Source organism: Monodon monoceros, unplaced genomic scaffold, assembly GCF_005190385.1.
Source record: "Monodon monoceros isolate NGI ecotype Baffin Bay Population unplaced genomic scaffold, NGI_Narwhal_1 Super_Scaffold_8, whole genome shotgun sequence".
Taxonomy (NCBI): domain Eukaryota; kingdom Metazoa; phylum Chordata; class Mammalia; order Artiodactyla; family Monodontidae; genus Monodon; species Monodon monoceros.
Window position 1 is genome coordinate 71,405,750 of NW_021703785.1, and position 22,456 is coordinate 71,428,205.

Consider the following 22,456-nt stretch of genomic DNA (forward strand, 5'->3'; position numbering starts at 1 on the left):
CTCTGGGAAGCGATGCTATTTTTCTAAGATAAGGAATAACGCCCATCGACAGATGAATGGATAAAGAAGATGTGGTTCATGTATATACAGTGGAATATTACTCAGCCATAAAAAATGAAACAACGCTATTTGCAGCAACATGGATGGACCTAGAGATGATCATACTCAGTGAAATAAGTCAGAAAGAGAAAGACAAATACGATACATATCACATCACTTATATGTGGAATCTAAAAAACGGACACCGATGAACTTAGTCACAAAACGGAAGTAGATCCACAGACACAGAAAACAAACTTACGGTTACCCAAGGGGAAGGGTTGGGGGGAGGGATAAATTAGGAGTTTGGGATTAACAAATACACACTACTATATATAAAATAGATAACCAACAAGGACCTACTGTAGAGCACAGGGAGCTTTACTCAATACTCTGTAATGACCTAAATGGGAAAAGAATCTGAAGAAGAATACATACATGTACACGTATAACTGGATCACTTTGTTGTACACCTGAAACTAACACAACATTGTAAATCAACTGTACTCCGGTATAAAATAAAAATTAAAAAAAAGGATAACAGCCTTCAGGGTGTTGTTGAATCCCCTAAAAATCTAATGCAGAACTGACAGGCAGGGAGACGGGGCACAGCTTCCATCAGATTATCAGAGGCCTGAAGGAGACGTGCCATTGTTAGCCCGACACTCATTTCTTCCCTCCCCCACTGAGAGACACCCCCAGTTTCCCACACGGATGGATCCTGCTGGTCCAAGACTAGCCACCGTCCACCAGAGAATTTTCCTGAACGTAGGACTAGCTCAGGATGGTCCCATCAAGGAAAAGAGGAGCTTGTTAACTGGTTTTCTGGAAAAGGCTCTCCGTTCCCCATTGGTTGAGAACAAAGTTGCACATGGGGTGACCACCCTGTGGCCATGACAGGGTTCGGGGCAGAGTGAGTATAAAGCGTTGGTGCAAAGTGAAAGTGAGACAGGCTGGGACCTGGGACCCCTGGCTGCCATGCTTGCACCTGGACACACCTCTCTGAGCAACAAAATACAAAGAAACCATATGGGACTAAAAATAACTGCATGCATGAGCAGTTGGGGCAAATTAAGGACAACAAGATACAAAAAGACCAAAAAACCCAACTGTCAATCCTGAAAAGCCGAGCGCAAAAGCAGGGTGCTGCGCGTGCCCCCTGCACTCAACACCACCAAAGGGGCGGGCAGACCACCTAAGCCACGCCTCCAGCTCGACCCCTGGACACACCCCTACCTTCTCTCCATATAAGGAACAAGTTCGCCCCTCCCTCGGGGAGTGAGCAAGGGCACCTGTCGCTTATTCTCGCTCCCCCCCCCGCCCACACCAGCTGCAGCAGGGGCCCCCCCGTAAAGCCCTGCCTGAATTTCTTGTCTGGCCTCTGATCAATTTCTGTCGATTGGGGAAGGCCAGGAACCCTGGCCAGTATCAAAAGGATGGAAAGAAACCGGGTCCTTGATGACATTCCTGGCTAGGGATCTACCACCCAGGGCTGCCCTGCAGCAAGACGGCACGTGAGGCGAGTCAGGGACTTTGCCCATCCTGACGGGGCCTCTGTTGTCTGCAAGTGAAGCAGCTCTACTGACATTAAGAGCTCTTGTTCCAAAATAGCTAAGAACCACTGGCCCAAGGACAGATTTAAGGAACCAAGAGTGTCTGCTCAGGAGAGAGCAGGGAGAGTGAATTGAAGGGACAGGGGTGACAGAGAGATGGAACTTGGCCTTTCATTCTTGACCTTGTGACCTTGAGGTACACCTAGTGGTTATTTTTTAAAGCACACTTTCGGATGTAATCTGTAATAGTAATCTGGGTTTTATCACCCTCTCCGTTCCTGTAAGCAGCATATATTATCTCTACTCGCTAAACAGACCCATTAGAGGTCTTGCCTGAGGGGACCACATTACCCACAAGAGCATGCCATGAACCCCCCCAGGGCTGGAGGGCAGTTCACCGTCAGCCCAGGGGGCAGCGTTGCGAGTCTGCATAGTGCTACTCTGCAAGGCAGTTACTAACCTACGATTTTCTTTTCTCCTCAAAAATGGTGTGAGGCCACTATAAGAAAACCTCTGTGTATTGGAAGTTGTTCTAGGGTGGGGTTGAGGGGTGACCTTCAAACACCCTGGGATGAAATATGCATGTTCCAGGACAGCCCTGCTTAGGGGAGGAATCCTGGGGACGTATAAACTTTGTGTCTGCATGAACACACTGCACAGACCCGGATGAAGGAAGGTCAGTAGTCTCTGACTCACAGGATCTCAGTCTAGAGCTGTTTCTGGTAAGTGAGGCCTTCGATGGCTCCCTGTGGCCGCATCACAGGTCATATGATTTGACCCTTACCTACCGATCCAGCCTAACTTCTCACCACCATGCTGGGCTCTCAGCCCTTCGTACTGAACTTTTCACTGTGCCCGGATAACGCGTTACATCTATTGAGTCGTTTCCCTGCAGCCAGAATCCCCTTGCCCCGCTTCACCCCCTGGTAACAAATTTTAGTTTGCACTGCACTCTCCTGGCAGTCTCGCCATCAGTGTGTTAAAACACTTTTCCTCTGTATTCCCATTCTCTGGCTACTTATCTGCCATCATTCCATTACGCCTTCTATTTTTCAACTGCCCGGGATGATCTCTGGCAAAATGCAAGGACTCAGTATACGCTCTTGCCTGGATTAGTATCACCATGAAGGCGTCTCTGGGTGAGCAAACACATGAGCAACGCTGTGGGGAAAACTCTCAGAAGCTCTACTTTTATCCAAGCCGAGCCCTGGAGATTAGGAGGAAATCGCACCAAGGCTCCATCAGAGAAACCCCTTTTTATAATGTGATCTTGAACAACAGGATATATGCCCACTCACAGGTATTTGAAAAATATCAGGATACTACTTGCTCAGCAGGTGTTTTGTGCAAAACGTTTGTAAGAGTTTGCACATAAATGGTAATGGTTTATAGAAGAAAAAACATTAAGGGAGCATTATGTCCTGCACTGCTCACAGATGGCTGACCCAAACTTTTGCAAGAACAAATTATAAACTTCACTGTAAACTCTAGGGTTGGTTTTTCTGCTGTTACTTCATTTTCTTGTGTTGTTCCTATAAATGGTAGAAAATAGATGTTCTGTTGCACAGCAAAGGAAACCATCGACAAAATGAAAAGACAACCTACTGAGCGGGAGAAAATATTTGCAAATGATATGAATGATAAGGAGCGAATACCCAAAATATATAAACAGCACACACAACTCAATATCACACAACAAAGAACCCAATTACAAAATGGGCAGAAGACCTGAACAGACATTTTTCCAGAGAAGGTATGCAGATGGCCAACAGACACAGGAAAAAATGCTCAACACTGAAATCATCAGGGAAATGCAAATCAAAACCACAGTGAGCTGTCACCTCACCCGTTAGGATGACAGTCATTCATCAAAAGGACAGTAAGTAACGAGCGCTGGTGAGCGTGTGGAGAAAAGGGAACGCTTGTGCACTGTCGGTGGGAATGTAACTTGGTGCAGCCACTATGGAGAACAGTATGAAGGTTCCTGAAAAAATTAAAAATAGAACTACCGTACGACCCAGCAATCCCACTATTGGGTATATATCCAAAGGAAATGAAAAGACTAATTAGAAAAGATAAATGCACCCCAATGTTCATAGAAGCATTATTTACAATAGCTAAGATATGGAAGCAACCTAAGTGCCCACCAACAGATGAGTGGATTAAGAAGATGTGATGTATGTACACACACACACAATGAAATACTACCCAGCCATAAAAAGAATGAAATTGTGTCATTTGAAGCAACATGCATGGACCTAGAGAATATTATGCTTAGTGAAATGAGTCAGAGAAAGACAGCTACTGTATGATATCACTTATATGTGGAATCTAAAAAATAATACAAATGAATGTATACAGCAAAACAGAAACAGACTCATAGATACAGAAAACAATCTAGTGGCTCCCGGTGGGGAGAGGGGAGGGGGGAGGGGCAAGATAGGGGTAGGGGATTAAGAGACACAAACTACTATGTATAAAATAAATAAGCAACAAGGATATACCATACAGCACAGGGAATTATAGCCATTATCTTGTAATAACTTTAAATGGAGGATAGTCTATAAAAATATTGAATCACTCTGTTGTACACCTGAAACTAATATTATAAATCAACTATACTTCTTCAATAAAAAAATAGAAATAGATGATCTTTTGTTGTTCTTGTAAATGGTAGAGGTAGATGAGAAATGCTGGCTGAGTATACGTGTGTGTGTGTGTGTGTACCTAATATGTATATCAATCTGTTGTTAGGTATGTGAAAGTATTTGCTGCTGACATGAACACGAAAGCAGCACAGAAAATCCAAGTGGATCAACGGCAGGTGCATCTCCAAGCCTACATGCTATGTCTACTGATGTCATAGGTTGGGCACGCTCCAGCAGGGCTATAAACGAACAAAACTCAGAAACCATGAGACCTCTGCAGAGTAGAAGCTGCCGCGTTCAAGAAAGAAACAAAGGCAGGGAACACAGCAGTGGCACAGCTGTGAAGTAAAGCTGATGGAATGATGTGGTTTTGTCCTTTGAGAATATCACACAGAAAGGAAGAAGGAGAAAAAGTCACCTGTAAGGATCAAAGAAGAAAGGAGGAAAGGAGGACGTCTGCTGGGCTGAGCAGGTGAATCTCCTCAAGAGGCTCAAGACAGTTCTTTATCTGGAATCAGATGGCGCCCTTTGCCCGTAGACATTCTTTACAAAACAGCATAGATACACATCATCTGTTTCTGAGGACGAGAGGGTGTTTTCGTTGCCCAACACTGAAGAAGCTGAAGCAAAAAACCTTGAAGGACTGCAGAAACGTGGTCCTCAGCCATTGGCCAGCACGATTTATAGATGCAAGAAGCAGAGGCCAGACGGAGTGAAAATGTAGCTGCAGCGTTTCCCTGGGTTATCAAATAAGAAGCTCGCTTGGATTTTACTTTGGAAAGTCGCTGGGTCTCAAAAGCTCCAGGACAAAGAATATCTGTGATGTTGGTCAAAGAACGCAGCATGGTGGCCACCGGGCCTGCACACAGCCCAGCCAGACATCTCTGCTATCGAGTGCTTTAGCATCTTTCACCTGCTGCAAGAAAGACTGAAAGATGCTGCCTGGATGGAACAGGCAGAGGGCTTGGTCTCCCGTTTCCTACATGTTTGCGATGGCGAAAAATGCACCTGGACAGGAGCCCAGAGTTGCACATGACAAAAGTGCTTCCAGCAAGTTCCTGTCCTGTGTGCTTTTAAAAAAAGCAAATGGTTTCTGAATAGGTAACACAGAGCCAGGAAGACAAAAGGTCTGGGTGAATGATCAATGCCTTAATGAACAAAACAACTATCATTCGAGAAATACCTTGAATACCTAAAATTCACGACTATTTCTGATGAACTGGCAAAAAGAAATATATAGTAGAATTTGTATTTTTAAAATTTCATTAGTAATGAAAAGTTATATTTGTCAGTAAATTAAACGAGTGCATGTAAAACTCTTGCCTAAATTTTACTTTTCAATTTAAATACCAAAACTTCAACTTATTCATTTTATACTACTAAATTAGATGTATAAGTAATATTGAAATAATTGTGTTTTACTCTCTCTAAAGCGTATATTCTTATAAACACTTTATTTTTTGCAGAATATGTGCGTCTGAATTTGGTGATTGAATTGAAATACAAGGATAATATATGCTTATAAGGTTACTGTTTACTATTTTTTCAAACCATAGCCTAATTACAGTCTCTATACCTTAAATATTTTAAAAATATTTAACTAAAATAAGCACATATAAATATTTCCTATAATTCATATTAAATCATTTTTATTTATTTATTATTTTATTTATTTATTTTTGGCTGCGCTGGGTCTTCCTTGCTGCACGCGGGCTTTCTCTAGTTGTGGCGAGCGGGGACTACTCTTTGTTGCGGCGCGCTGGCTTCTCACTGTGGTGGCTTCTCTTGTTGCAGAGCATGGGCTCTAGGCGCGTGGGCTTCAGTAGTTGTGGCACATGGGCTCAGTAGTTGTGGCGCATGGGCTCTAGAGCGCAGGCTCAGTAGCTGTGGTGCAAGGGCTTAGTTGCTCCGCGGCATGTGGGATCTTCCTGGACCAGGGCTTGAACCCGTGTCCCCTGCATTGGCAGGCGGATTGTCAACCGCTGTGCCACCAGGGAAGCCCCATATTAAATCTTAATATATCAGAAACCACAAATGTTTCAAGTTAACTTGCTTCCCAAAAGTTCTCACATTAAAGGTTCTTTTTTAAAATTTATTTATTCATATTTCTTTATTTTTGGCTGCGTTGGGTCTTCATTGCTGCCTGCGGGCTTTCTCTAGTTGCGGCGAGCGGGGGCTACTCTTCGTTGCAGTGCGTGGGCTTCTCACTGCGGTGGCTTCTCTTGTTGCGGAGCACAGGCTCTAGGCGCACGGGCTTCAGTAGTTGTGGCTCACGGGCTCTAGAGCGCAGGCTCAGTAGTTGTGGCGCACACGCTTAGTTGCTCTGCGGCATGTGGGATCTTCCCGGACCAGGACTCGAACCCACGTCCCCTGCATTGGCAGGTGGATTCTTAACCACTGCGCCACCAGGGAAGTCCTAAAGGTTCTTATAGTTGACCTTACAAATCAGTCACTTACTAGAAAGGTTGTAACTATATATCGCTATTTTAAAGAAAGCATTCTATGTGTCCATTCATGTAAAATAATAGTGACAACAAGCCTATTCAGCTCTGAGTGCTTTGCTTGACCCTCTTCCTGTCTGCAGTCAGTTCTGCAACAAGAGCAATCAATTTATCAGGATGCTATCTTAGAGAGCTTAGTGCTTACGGAAACTGTTGGTTGCTTCTTTATATGACTTGTACATTTTTGATGAGAAATTTAAGCGAATTTATATTATTTATATGTTATGTGTTCTTTATATTTATATATTATTTAATAATTATAAAATTATGTAATTGTTTAATATATATTATTATTTTGTATATTAATTTAAGCAAATGAATCATCATTATATTAAATATAATCAAGAAAAAAAAGAAAAACTGTCTGAGGTTACAAGGTGAACTGTGAAACCCTTAAACTTGGCAACTAAGTTTTGTACATCGAGGCTTTTCTAGGTACAACCCAAAAGAAAGTAGAGAAAAATTGGATATAGAGATAAGACATCTGACCTCCCTAGGATATTAATTTCAGATTTTTGTCATTTTGAAAATCATCTCAGTGTCACCACCGATTGACCTTAAAACAAATATATGTGTTAATTTGAATTTTTATAATAAATTCATACTAACAAATATCTTCCGTTTTATATTTCGGTATTTTGCTTAACTTTTATTTTATTTTAACATCTTTATTGGAGTATAATTGCTTTACAATGGTGTGTTACTTTCTGCTTTATAACAAAGTGAATCAGTTATACATATACATATGTTCCCATATCTCTTCCCTCTTGCATCTCCCTCCCTCCCACCCTCCCTATCCCACCCCTCTAGGTGGTCACAAAGCACCGAGCCGATCTCCCTGTGCTATGTGGCTGCTTCCCACTAGCTATCTATTTTACGTTTGGTAGTGTATATATGTCCATGCCACTCTCTCACTTCGTCACAGCTTACCCTTCTCCCTCCCCATATCCTCAAGTCCATTCTCTAGTAGGTCTGTGTCTTTATTTCCATCTTATGCCAGGTTCTTCATGACCTTTTTTTTCCTTTCTTAGATTCCATATATATGTGTTAGCACACGGTATTTGTTTTTCTCTTTCTGACTGACTTCACTCTGTATGACAGACTCTAGGTCCATCCACCTCACTACAAATAACTCAATTTCGTCTCTTTTTATGGCTGAGTAATATTCCATTGTATATATGTGCCACATCTTCTTTATCCATTCATCTGTCGATGGACACTTAGGTTGCTTCCATGTCCTGGCTATTGTAAGTAGAGCTGCAATGAACATTGTGGTACATGACTCTCTTTGAATTATGGTTTTCTCAGGATATATGCCCAGTAGTGGGATTGCTGGGTCGTATGGTAATTCTATTTTTAGTTTTTTAAGGAGCCTCCATACTGTTCTCCATAGTGGCTGTATCAATTTGCATCCCCACCAACAGTGCAAGAGGGTTCCCTTTTCTCCACACCCTCTCCAGCATTTATTGTTCCTAGATTTTTTGATGATGGCCATTCTGACTGGTGTGAGATGATATCTCATTGTAGTTTTGATTTGCATTTCTCTAATGATTAATGATGTTGAGCATTCTTACATGTGTTTGTTGGCAATCTATAAACTCAAAATGGATTAAAGACCTAAATGTAAGGCCAGACACTATAAAACTCTTAGAGGAAAACATAGGCAGAACACTCCATGACATAAATCACAGCAAGTTCCTCTTTGACCCACCTCCTAGAGAAATGGAAATAAACACAAAAATAAACAAATGGGACCTAATGAAACTTCAGAGCTTTTGCACAGCAAAGGAAACCATAAACAAGATGAGAAGACAATCCTCAGAATGGGAGAAAATATTTGCAAATGAAGCAACTGGATTAATCTCCAAGATTTACAAGCAGCTCATGCAGTTCAATATCAAAAAAACAAACAACCCAATCCAGAAATGGGCAGAAGACCTAAATAGACATTTCTCCAAAGAAGATATACTTAACTTTTTAATTTAGGTATGGGATTCCACGGCTTTAAGACATCACGGTAATCACGTGTTCAAGAAAACCGGGTCCTGCGTTCCCCTTGCTTACGCCCTTCCCATGGCTCTGGCGGCTGAAACCCTGGTCCCCTGGGCTGGCTCACAGACCCCCGAGGGACCGAGTGACGTGGGCCCTGCCGCCGCCTAGAAGACTGCCCGCACCTCGGAGGCACGGGCCAGACCAGGCGGGCCCCCTTGGCCTTCCCACCAGACCTCTCTGCAGCCAGCAGGGCTCCTTCCCCAGATCTCCGTCTGGGTGGCCGTGCGTACTGTTTTTATTTGGGTCTCGGTAGGTGTCATCCTGGGAGGCTTTCCTGCCCACTCCAGCCCAGCCAGTCATGCCCCAGGACAGAGCTCTGCCTCACTTTCCTCATTTTCTCCTGTTCATTCACGCGTTCCGTCTGTTACCTTCACAGGACCACGTGAGCCCCGGCACAACGGGAACCCGTCTCTCTTGCTCCGAGCTGCGCCCTGGCCTGGCCCGCCCTCGCTTCCGACTCGGCCCCGATTAAGACATCACTGGGTCTATTCACTATGAAGCCAACGTGGTGACTCATTTGCGAGTGTGAACTCCCAGTTACCACCACCGACCTCGCCCTGAACCGATCCTAATTACTAGAGAGAGAATAAACACTGAACATCCCTTTTTCCACTGCCTTGTTAGGAAGACTTCGCTGGGCTCCCTGAGTGGCTGAAAACCGAGGCCCCATGGTTAGCAATCATTCCTGTGTCCTGTGTCCTGGCCCAGGGAAGGATTTACTATCATGAGACACAAAGAAATCTACCGCTAAATGCAGTGATGCCCGCTGCGGTGACCATCTCCTAGCTGTAACTTTTACATGTTCTCCAAGTTCTTCTCAACCACAAGGCCAATGATGTCATATTCACCTGTGACCACATGGGCCTAGACTGGCCTTCCAAGTGCCAGCCAGCTACAGAGATGGGGGCCACCTCACCTGACACCACCGACCACACCTGGGACCCAGGCGATGTGTTCAGAGTAAGTGTCGGGGCAGAAGCAGACACCGACCGTGAATGCAAGATGTACAGCAGCACGCCTCAACTTCTCCTTCCCTCCGACAGTCCAGTACGACCAGGGCGTTCAGTAACTGTCGTGCACACACTACAAAAAGCGCTCTGTACCCGTACTTTCAGGGTGTCGCAAAGTCTACACTTCTTTCCTCGGCCTCCCCAAGAACTGAGGAATGAAACAGGCCAGAGGATCTGGTTCGTCCTGCAAGTTATCTCATTGTGACTCAGTTTCAAAGCAGGTGTTCCTGGTCACCCATTTTCGGCCAGCTGGGATGTTTTGCTCCCCTCCCAGCTGTAGCGAAGACAGGGGAGACAAACAACTCACCGATAATGAAAGAAAAGCAACTAGCCAAGATCTTCTAAGAATTTCCCAAAGAACTAATCCCTGCTTGGAATGTAAAACACCACTATTCAAATTATATGACCTATACAACAAAAACAAAAATTTGAAGCCTACCTCTGATTGTTTCTATTGTTGATCAAATAGCTTAAAGAAAATCAACTTTCAAAAATAAAGGATTAAAATATTTCATGTTAGTTTAAAAGGGACGCAGTGAGCCATCAGCACTAGTTACTGACTGACATTAACTTCATGTAAAAATGACTTTATCTGCCAACTTTTGGCAGAGAAAGTTGACACTGAGCTAACTTAAGTCATAATCCAAAAAATAAATGTATTCAAGTCATCCGAGAAATAGGATGAGGACTGTTGCCAGCAAACCACTGACCAACGCTGAATCTGTCACCTGGGAAGAGTTCCTTCCCGGCCCTCTCCAGGCGTCCTGTAAAGAGGCTGTCATCGTTCATCAAGCCGTGGGCAGTGGCCGGGCTCTGGGCAGATTCTAGAACAGCTAACACACCACTCAAAGGTGGATGAGAAATCCTTTTCTTGTTTCAAAACAAATGACACATGGTATTCGGAAAAGTTGTTTTAATTATTAAGCACCAGGCCGTAACAACCACAAAAAGGCCCTCAGGATGGAACATCTGTAAAATAACAGAGCCGATTATTTTTAGTCGACGCGGCAGCTTAGGTGTTCATTAATCAAATGCTGAGTAGGCCTCTCGCCTCCTTAAGCGGTTATTCCCTCATCCTTTCCTTCCTGTGCCGGATGCAGACAGTCCCCAGAGATCCTCACTTGGGTAATCCCATCAACCCTCCTGACATTTCACTCTCTTTGTCCCACGAATGCATTTCCTCCCCTGTCCTGAGATTTCCCCGGTCTCGCCTGGGAGTGTTGCTGACTCCCCAGGTGGTGGTTTTCCTGAGAAGGCTCCTTGGTCTCTAAACTAAAATATTTGCCGGACTTAGGCCTTGCCCAAGGTTCTTCCCCACGCGGGATTAAACACACTCAGGTTCTTTTATAGATACGCTGGTCCCCAGTAAGGTGATGCTGGCTGGAAATCACTTTCTCAAGTCTGTTCCATGTTCTTTCTACATTTAGGGCCCTAAAGCCACCAGCACCACGACTGTCTGGCTCCTGCAGAGTTCTGCTCAAGACCCCATCAGGCTGGCCAACGGCAGGCCCTGGTCTGCGGCCTCTGGTGGGGCTCCCGCCCCCGGGGCGGGCACCCCTCCTGGCCTCCAGGGCTCCACTGCTTTCCGGGGACTCTAATGTAGGTCAGATTGGAAATGGAAACACCTGGGTGATTGTCAGTATCATGACTTCTTGGAAAGAGGCCTGGACTTCAGAGATGGGGTCCAGCCCCTGTTTAGTTGGGCCACCTGGGCAGGTGAGTCCACCTCCCAAAGGCCAAGCTCCCCCCTCTGCACAGGAGGAGACTGTCATTCGCTGCCCATGGTGACAATCATGATGAGAAAAATCTAATTCTGTTAAGCCCATGGCATTAAAAACAAGCAAGGGGGCACTTCCTGAGATTAAAAGACTTAGAAACACAGCCCAAAACATTACGTGTGGACCTCGCCTAGATCCTAAAACAAATCTAATGAAACCCTAAAAAGACAGGGCTGAGATGATCCAGAAGATCTCTTTATGGACTGAGTATCAGTCGATACAGAGGAATGATGGTTAATTATTAGATGTGATAACAGGCCCTGGAGTTATAGTGTTTCTATGTCACAACACAAGCAAGGATAAGATGTATTAGTTATAGACACGTTATAATGTAAGATATTTAGAGCTACATGTTGAAGTATGTAAGGGTGAAATGCTGTCACGTCTGGGATTTGCAAAGAAAAAATAGGGGTGAGGAATTCCCCAGTGGTCCAGTGGCTAATTAGGGCTCTGAGCTGCCATGGCAGGGGGCCCGGGTTCAATCGCTGGTCGGGGAGCTAAGGTCATCCTGCAAGCTACGAGCATGGCCCACCCCACCCCCCAAAAAATAGGGGCAAAAAGGGGCTAGATGAAGCAACTGTGGCAAAATCTTGGTAAGTATTGAATCCGGGCAATGAGTACACAGCAATTCGTCGTCCTAGTCTCTCTACTCTCACGTATGTTGAATATTTGAATAATTTAGAAAACTTGAAAAATGAATGTACTAAGGTAAGGGAAGCCCAGGCAGATGTCAGGATAGTGGGAGAAGTCAGAAACGAGGGGGCAATGTCAGTGTGTCTGGAGAGGAAGCATTTGTCCTCAGGTCTGGGTCCCTCCAGGACAGGGATCTGACTCCTTTTTCCAAGTCCTCTGGGAAAACCATGTGTGTTCAAAGGGCCAGCGAAACTGAATTGATTCTGCTTCTAAGTTAGAGACATAGGGGTGTTAACGCTTTCTGAAAGCCTACATATGCTACAGATTTAATATGTATTATTTCATTTAAACCTCAAATCAAATTGATGATAAGAAAACTAAAGTTCAGAGACATTAGTAACTCAGCCAAGGTCACACAGCTCAGTGAGTGGCAGGGCTTGGAGCTCAATTCAGGTCTGTCTCTACAGTCTCTGCTCTGGCCTCAGCTTCATGACACATCGATGGAAAAAATGCAGCTGGAAGTGAAATAAATCTTAAGCAGGTGTTGGAGGCAGACATTTGCCACCTGGCCTGGAGAGGTTCGCTAAACTAATAAAATGACTAATAGGTATTTTAGAGGAAAAAAGTGGGAGAAGGGGTGGGAGGGAAACAAAAGGAAGACAGAGCTCACACCCTATGCTTTGAGAAAAAAAGTATTCTTCCTGAAATGGCATAAGGCTTATATTGGAGAAATGTATCTCCTGTTTTGGGCCTTGTTTATACTCATCTTTGACTCAGCAGTTGTACCAATTTTGACTTGGAGATATGATGATACCAACACTATTTTAAACATCCGAGTTTCTGTTTAAAGACCAAAGCGTAATGGATTTTTTTTTTTTTTTTTTTTTTTTGCGGTATGCGGGCCTCTCACTGTTGTGGCCTCTCCCGTTGCGGAGCACAGGCTCCGGACGCGCAGGCTCAGCGGCCATGGCTCACGGGCCCAGCCTCTCCGCGGCACGTGGGGTCTTCCCGGACCGGGGCACGGACCCATGTCCCCTGCATCGGCAGGCGGACCCTCAACCACTGCGCCACCAGGGCTGCGTTGGGTTTTCGTTGCTTTGCACAGGCTTTTCTCTAGTTGCGGCGAGCAGGAGCTACTCTTCATTGTGGTGTGAGAGCTTCTCATTGCGGTGGCTTCTCTTGTTGCGGAGCACGGGCTCAAGGCACGCGGGCTCCAGTGATTGTGGCACACAGGCTCAGTAGTTGTGGCTCGTGGGCTCAGTAGTTGTGGTGCACGGGCTTAGTTGCTCCACGGCATGTGACATCTTCCCGGACGAGGGCTCGAACCCGTGTCCCCTGCATTGGCAGGCGGATTCTTAACCACTGAGCCACCAGGGAAGCCCTGTGTTTTCTTTTTAATGTAATTGGTTTCAAAAGAGCCTGGGAGAGTACGGCCTGGTCGGGGGGAGTGGACAAGCTTTCCTTTGTCTGAAGATCTTGCTGATGTGTTTCAGGCTCTGACTCTGGTTGTTGGCAGATAACACTCCATGAGGAGGCCCAGATCGTCAGTGAGGACGCCCAGATCGTCAGTGAGGACAGCACCCTGGCTGTGCGGAGTAGCCTTGATGGAGTAGAAGCTGGGTGGACACGGGCCGTGGCCCAGACAGAGGAGAGGATCAGATTCCTCTGGAATTCCCGAGAGGTGGGTGGCCGTCTAGATTTCCCCGTGAGTGCTGGCTCAGGCCGGGGGGCAGGGAGCCTGTGCATCGGTGTTCACAAAGGACAGAAAACCACACGGGGGATGCAGTGATGGCTCACGGCCCAGGGAGGACCAGCCGCACGGCTTCCTTTGCCCAGGGCTCAGCATAAGCTGTGCTCGGGGAAAGCACTTACGCGACAGAGAATCCCACTGCCTTGCTGGCCCAAGGCAGGGGCAGCAACCAGAACTCTTGACCTTGAAACTGGAGAAAATCAGCGCAGGGCCCACCCCACTCCCCTCCCACCAACTATGATGAGCAGAAAGAAGGTCTAGAACAAGACAAGGGTCTCCTTGTTGTTTATCCAGACTAAGCATAACTGGGAAACTAGGTGTTTTCATCAAATACATTCAACCTTTTTTCTCGCTTTGATGAAACACCTAAAAGACCAGGACGCCCCCTACCACACACCAAGGAAGAAGAAAAGCTTAAGGGGGAAAAATTAGTTTGTCATCTTACATGACATTTTAGGCATTTGTTTGAATTATGTTTGTAAAGTATGTGAGCATCGGTAGATTTTCTTCCAGCAGGAAAAAAAAAAAAAAAAAAGAATGAGTTACACGTTGGGAATAAAGAGGGATGGATGAACAACAAGGTCCTACTGTATAGCACAGGGAACTATATTCAATATCCCGAGAGAGACCATAATGGAAAATTTAAAAAAGAATGAATGTATTTGTATAACTGAGTCACTTTGCTGTACAGCAGAAATTAACACGACGCTGTAAATCAACTGTGCTTCAATTAAAAAAAAAAAAGCAGTAAAGAGGGAAAAAACATTACCAAATATTGAAACAAGGAATTCTTCCGCTTACCTCCTCATTTTTCAGATGGTACAAAGTAATGGTGTGCGTGACAGACTCTGCTCCACAGACGGAACAGTAGGGCTGTCTCTTGGGAAGGATCACTGGGAAGATGGTTTGGGGAAAGGTATTCTCAACGATCTAAATATCACTAAGTTTCTCGCATCTCTAAGCTACACACACTCCACAGCGAGAAAAGTGTTCCACCCGGAAAAACCAAACTAAAAATCAAGAAAACCCATTTTTGTTCATTCCCTTGGTATTTCTTACTTGATGATACTTTCTAGATATCTAATTCCCCTTCTCATTATCAGCTTGTTTTCTCTAAGTCACGAGAACAGGCTGATTTATGCCCAAATGACACAGGTTAATTTTGGAAACCGATTTACTCATGAGAAAGGGCAGAAGCCGGTTTGTGAGATTTTAAGGGTTATCAAAATCGTGAAAAAGTTTGGGGGCTTAGATAAGATCACTAAAATGTTCAAGTATTTTACTGAATGAATGAAGGGCACATAGGGACACTTAAGCGTCTCCAGCTACCATTTCAAAATGGTCATTTGGCACAAGGGGGTTTTAGGATTCACGCGTAAAGATTTTGGTTCTATTTCTTGTGAGTACATTCCCGAGGAAAACGCTGGACTATTTGCCCGCCACTTGGATCGGGGTTTTAAGACTTGGCAGGCTGTCCTCGAGGGGCCCTCGGGAAGGGCGTCAGAGCTGAGCTGAGGAACAGCGATGGTCAGGGAGGCAGGATGCCTGGGGACTGGGGCAGTGGGAGTTGGGAGGACCAGCTCCAGGCCTGTGCATCTCCGCACAGATAGGACCACCTCCCCATCTGTGCTTCCACGTGAGCTCTACTCTCAAGCCACGAGATGAAGGGCCCTGTCACTAGAGGCCAAGCGATGGCCTGTATCCCTCTGTGGCCACTTTCCACAGGAGCAAATGCCCCGGAGCACCAGGTGCACGGATGCTGCAGGTTCACCTCCCTCTCTTCACTGGACTTTGGCGTTTTCCGCTCAGTCAACAGATACCTACAGAGCTTCCCCTACGTGCCAGACTGACAGCAGGAGAGAGATGCACGGATGAACCCAAACATCTGACGGGGTGGGGAATCGGGCACGGGGAGCTGAGAGAAGAGACAGAACACTCAGGGTCTCTCAAAGAGGGAGTCAGTCCCTGAATCTCCGGAAGGAAGGACAGCGCGCTGCGGAAATCTCTGCCCGCACTCCTGCCCTGGCCACCCCTCCCCCAGCCCGCAGCAGCTCCGGAGCAGCTCAGGAATCCAAGCAGGTGATGAAGGAACAATTGTGAGGGCAGAGTCTTCTCCCAAAGAGAGCAGCTGCCTCTCCAGGCTGCACATGGACCACCCAGGAGATCTGGGGGCCATTAGGAGGGAGAAGGCAGACGTGCGGGGAGGTGGCACTGAGGATGGTGGGAGGCCTGGGGCCCCTGAACTATCTTCCTAGGAGCACAAAAGTGAGGCCAGATCCTGGGACAGAGAGAAAGGAGGCCGTGACCCCTCGAGGACCTCCTGCACCCAGCCGCTCACAGACACTCCCATCGACTACCACCGTCGCAAGTGTACAGAGCACCCACAGAAGAGATCCCAGAGCGTAGAAGGCAGGAGACCACGTTTAAACTCTAGCTGTCTTCTGATCCATCTGAACATGTAAAAGTGAATTTTGAACAGGATAAGGGCATTTAGAAATTACATTCTTTTTGAATCTGCAAAAGAATGTGTGTGTATATATATACACACGTAGGTATAACTGAATCGCTCTGCTGTACACCTGAAACTAACACACATTGTAAATCAACGACACCTCAATAAAAAAATAAATATTTTTTTAAAATTACATTTTTTTAATCAACCGCAAGCTCTCTCAAGGCTGACAGCCCACGACACCCTTCAACATCACGACCCTTCTGCCAGACTGAAGCCCAGCCCCCGACGTTGTGCTGGTCTCCACGGGTCGATGTGCTGTCACACGCCTTGTTCCATTAAAACCCTAACACAACACGCCCCCCACCAGCCGGCCATTCACCTTCTAGAACAGATGAGGACAGTCTCGTTACAGGAAATCTCTCACCCAAGGCCGCGTGGCTCATCAGGACCAGAATTCAAACGCGGGCTCTGAGCTCTGTGGACGCACGCGGTCCTTCCCTGCACACGTCCGACTCAAGCCTTTGCCCAGGCGTCCGCCGCAAACACGCCCTCATCCTTTCTGTCCGTTACCATCTGCCCGTCCTCAAAGCCCATCCTGTCATCGAGAAAGGCTTCCCGATGTCTAATGGGGAGAAGAGCCCTGCTCACCCTTAGCCTGTGTGGCCCGTGTTAACAGTTACACACAGACCACCTTAAAGCCCGGCCCCGCCCGCCCCTAGTCCTGACTTCAAGCTTCAGGCAGTGACTCTGTCCTGTTGATAGATAACTACTTACAACAACAAGCACAGCTGCCATACAGTGTATACTAATGGACCCAATAAAACTAAGTCATAAGCACACACAGAAACCACAACTTCAACTCCATACTCTTCAACGCCTTTCCTAAAATATCTAGTCATTTGAGATAATATTCCGAATACTTCTCAAAATGTTTGGATTGTCTTTCCTAAAAGCAAAATAAAACAAACAAAATGCTTTGTTTTCACTGCTTTGAAAGATGGTACAACAGAATAGAAACAAAACAGAATATAAATACAATAGAAGTATTCAACCTCTAGAGTTTTGTTTCTTGAGCAGTTGGCTACAGGGTTCCTTCTAAGCACTGAGAGGAGAGTCGTGCTCATAATTTCCCAGACATTCATGTCCCTAAGGCAGCAAAAGTCTCCTTACTACCCTGCAAATTCTCCCTGGGCCCAGGTCAATTTTCTTCCGGGAAATTTTAACCAAATGCAATCTGATAACATTTTAACATATGCGATTAAACAAAACCTACTCACATGCCCAGCAGTTAGGTGTGGGGGGAGGAAGCTGAGGCTCTATGAGAAAGAAGAGGGGTCGGGAGCCCTTGCGTCCCTGGACCAGCCAGTAGGTCACGTGGTGCTTTCTCAGCACCAGCAGCAAAGAAATAATTCATTAAAAACAAAACAAACCCCGGGTATACCCGAAATGAACTGTAACCAAATCTACACGAATAACACGCGTTCTTCAGCCAGCAGACCTTCAGGGCAGATACACTTTAGTGTCAGAATTGGGCCTGGTATCAAAAGGCCTGGTTTTTAAACACTCTGCTAATACTGCCAACACAGAACTTCCCCTGAAGATCACAACGCTACTCTTTCTGTTTTCCATGCGTGGGTGGTTTTCCCATGTCCAGACCCCACATAAACCCCCATCTCACCCAGGGGCAGACCCAGGGACCCAAAAGTCAGATTTCACGTTGCCCCTGAGAGGGCGAGATTTACACCTCACGCAGCCCATCTCACGCTGCACACCAAGAAGCGGGAAGGAAACCCGGGAACGAAAGGCAGGAAAAAGGAGAGGGGATCCTCGGGGCATCGGCCCGGGGCTGCCCACCTCTTTCCGTTACTGTCCCGGAGCATCGCTCTTCCCATCACCCTGGACTTCCTTTCCAGCTCCTGCACCTCCTCCAGAAGTGTTTTCTTGCAGGTGTGCTTGGCCCTGTGTCACAAGGAAGAGACAAGAAGGACATGACACGTGAACTTTACACAGCCTTGAAGATGAGCTGCTCCCTTCGTGGGCCACACCTCATGCCCGCTGACCCGGGCCCAGGCCTGGGGACACCATGGAACATTCACTGTCCCCGTGCATGGCAAGGGCTCCACCTCCGCAACCTGGGAAGCACCCCAGGTCCTGCAGAACAGACTCGGGCCGTGAGGGTCAGAAGCTGCCCCCCTAAAGAGCATCGCCTGTCACTGCAGAGCTGGCTGAGGCCCCCTGTGTCCAGACAGAAGCCCGGGGTACCTGGAGAGTCGTGGGTCAACCTCTAAAGCTTTTCACTGCAGGACCAAAAAACCCAGAAGATGCCTTAATCCTCAGCCTAGTGGATGCATGTGGGTCCCTCGGGCTGTGCCCTGACGGTGCGATCAGGAGCCTGGGGGGGCGGGCGGGGCGGGCGGGACAGTCTTCTCTCTCCTTTTAGGGTGAAAAGAGCCACTGTCGCAGCAGGACTGGGAATTATGATGCCAGAGTTCACAGTCATCGTGCCAAACCCTTGAACTGAAATTTGGGTCAACACAAATATCTGGACACAGATTTCCTTTCTTCTCTTGCAGAGACTTACCATCAGGGCCCATGTCTGCAGGCCTCGGCGGCGTGAAACAAGGGATGGGGTAACGAAACGGTCTGGCCTTTCCAGCCGTGTAAACTGTAGACGGGCCCCTCTTCCTGACCTGCAGGAAGAGTTACCTGCACCCTTTCCTGATTAAACTAAGAAATACCTTAACAATGTTCCAATAAGTGTCCGATTGCAAAGGTCTTCCTAAAATTGAGATTAAACAGAGAGCAGCTGGCTGGAAACTATACAGGGGAAGAAAGGGCATTTAAGGAGACACAGGTTAGAAATGGGAAAAGAAAAACTATAAAAAGCAAGAGGGCCCTAACGGAGCAGCCCAGGGCAGCGTTCCTTTTTCTGAAAAGCTTGTTAGTTTCCGTACAAATGCACGTGGGGAGCCCACCAAGTAGCCGGACTCAGAGACAATCAGGACAAAACCGAGCGCATCTTCAAGGACGTGGGACAGTGAGATGGAACATTCCGGAGACGTGAGCTGTTCTACGGAAACACGTACTCCCGTCTGCCCTCCACCTTCAAGGAAAGGAAGTCTGTGAAGACGGCGCCCAGTCATCTGCTGACACCCCAAGTTCATCTCCGAGGGAGAATCAGGGCTGAGACTCTGTATATGGGTCAGTCATTAATTTCCCCGGAGGAAACAAGAGAAATGAACCACACAGGTTTTCACACATAATTCCTTAACCACACCAAGCAATGTTCTGAGACTCAGGGGTGTAAAATACTGAAGTTCAAAGCGGAGATGGCGGAATTTTCATTTAAACAAGAAATGAGAAAACGTTTAACTTTTGGCTGGAAAGGAGACAGTCAAAAAGAATGTGACAGTTGATACCGTTCAATATGAATGAATACGCTGGGCCCAAACTTTACCTTTGAACTCGCGGGTTTCTGGGGCTGTGTGGATGAAAGCCAGCTGGGTAAACAACCAGCCCCACTCCACGGGTTCACGCCAGATACGTGGGTCCCGTGGAGCATGTCCTAGAGAATGAGCTTTCTCGCTTACTGTTTCAGGACTGTCCTCACTCCATCATCCTCCCTTGCTCTGCACCCTCCTGCCCACAGAGCAAGCAGGTTCATTAACCCCTAGACCAGCCCCCAGTGTTCTCCTCTAGGCTAGGGGCTAGGGGGAGGTGTGACACAAAGAAGTAGGCTTGGAACAGGAAGCCTGGACCACAGGGCGCAGAGCACGCTGGAAATGTACAGCCTGGGCCAAGAAGAGCAAAGAGAGCCTGACCCACTGTGCTGGAGCTGCTGGTTTCCACTCATTCACAAAACTGCCTGAGAGGGAAATAATTTCAGTATCTTGATGCTCCTGGGCGCTGTTCACGTTCCCAGTGGATGAAAATGCATCCATATCCAAGATGGATCCCATCCAATTTTATAGTATCAATATTTCCACTAGGCTAGTTCCCGTGAGCCAGCCTGGGAGCTTAACCAGTATAAGAACACAGTTAGTCCTTCTGCATGAAGCCCTGCTGTACATACAGGTGACGCTAGCAACTTAAAACCATTTTCTCGGGCTTCCCTGGCGGTGCAGAGGTTAAGAATCCGCCTGCCAGTGCAGGGGACATGGGTTCGAGCCCTGGTCCGGGAAGATCCCACATGCCGCGGAGCGGCTGGGCCCATGCGCCTACAGCCCGTGCTCCACAACAAGAGAGGCCACCGCAGTGAGAAGCCCGCGCACCGCAACTTAGAGTAGCCCCCGTTCGCCGCAACTAGAGAAAGCCGCATGCAGCAACGAAGACCCAATGCAGCCAAAAATAAATAATAAATTAATTTAAAAAAATAAAATGGAATAAAACCATTTTCTCAAGAACCTTTACCCAATAAGGCCTTACTTAAAGAAATGATTCTAAGACCTCCCCTGTCAAAGTCTGCGTATGAATGGACTAAAATCTAATACTTATTTCAAAAGCCAGGCTCTAAGCATTAGCCACTGGCATGGAAACTGGATCTCTCCCATTACCTGTGGACAGCTGGTTCCCAGGGGTCCAGGACTGCTCACCCAACCCCACGTCAGGAGGCCAGGTGATCACAGAAGGCTCAGGTAGGGGCACTTAGCCCCTGTAAGGGAGTGTGGTGACCCACAGTGAGCCTTCAGATAGAACAGGAGCATCTCCAGGTTATTAGGGATTTTTGAAATAAATAAGTCGGCTTAGAATCTTGCACTTTTCATCTTCTTGTTTCTGAAACTTTTTTCCTGGACTCTTTCTTTCTTTTCTTACGGAAGGAAAGCAAGTCAGAAGGAAATGTTAAATTCTAAGTGGAGATGAAAATATAAATACAATGTGCTTCAAAGAAATCAGTCCAGTTAGAAAGTATTAAAAAAAAAAATCAAGGTCCCCGTTGTACACAGGAATTTCTTATTACCTTTTATTTCCATTGAACTGCCTATCTGGGATTATAATAAGGAAATGAAGTCATTCTGGACTTGCTGAATGCATCGTGTGTTGACTGGTAAGGTACCAGAGATACAGCTAGACAAGAGGAGATGGGTTCCTAAGTTCCGTGGCCTTGAGCTTTGTATTATTTTTATAAAGCAACATAAATGAATTTCTCCTCGATGAGCGTAAGTACATGGCAGCTTACCTAAAAATGCTGTCATAGGTAAACATTTTGGAAGCACGTAAGCTAAAGGATATTAAAATAGTTCTGGGCAATTTAAACTTCATGCGTGTAATAAAAATATTCATTAGCCAGGTATCACATACAATCAATCAGTTATTTTAATAAAAGATGTGTTAGTTTGGTCCCTCATGAAAATTCTGGTTAACAGGATAACAGAGGAGGTATTATACAGTGTCCAAATCTGACTTAAGATAGACTAATAATGGATCTTCATTCAGAAACTCGATAGACTTCATGGAAAAAATGATCGAGTTACCTCATGCTGTTTTTTTTTTCTTTACTGTTAACAATGCAGGTCCTGAAATGGGAGAGAGACTGGACAAGGAAAAGGGAAAATGCAGGAAGACAGAACAAACCAGAGCATACAGAAATATATGTGAAAGGGCAGGCCTGCCTTGGGCTGGAATTTAAAAGCTCTTTCAAAATGGAGTTAGCCACCAAAATTCAAAACAAAACCAAAAAGCCTTAAGACTGCTTCAAGGTGGACTTCCCTGGCGGTCCAGTGGTTAAGACTCTGCGCTCCAAACGCAGGGGACCCGGGTTCTGATCCCTGGTCGGGGAACCAGACCCCGCATGCTGCAACTAAAGATCCTGCACGTGGCAATGAAGATCCCGCGTGCCGCATCTAAGACCCGGCACAACTGAATAAATAAATATTACCAAAAAAAAAAAGAGATCGGTCCAAGGTAAGATGAAAGAACCATCGCAAATCTACAGAAGGTTCCGGATGCTGCCTCAAGCTGACTCACCACAGCCACATTGTCCAGCTACTCCCCGACTCCCCATCATGTAACTCAAACTCTTCTCTCAAGTCCAAGGTGC

The 22,456-nt window shown here is 46.3% G+C and overlaps 1 protein-coding gene across 3 annotated transcripts in view; it reads right to left on the reverse strand.

Moving 5' to 3' along the window:
• The window catches only part of ATP8A2 (ATPase phospholipid transporting 8A2), a 477,972-nt gene that overhangs the window by 27,705 nt on the left and 427,811 nt on the right, over positions 1–22,456 (reverse strand). For all 3 annotated transcript variants that reach the window (XM_029210474.1, XM_029210475.1, XM_029210476.1), the window contains one exon: positions 18,274–18,378. In XM_029210474.1, the coding sequence (XP_029066307.1) occupies positions 18,274–18,378 (105 nt within the window). The remainder of the gene's footprint in view (positions 1–18,273; positions 18,379–22,456) is intronic.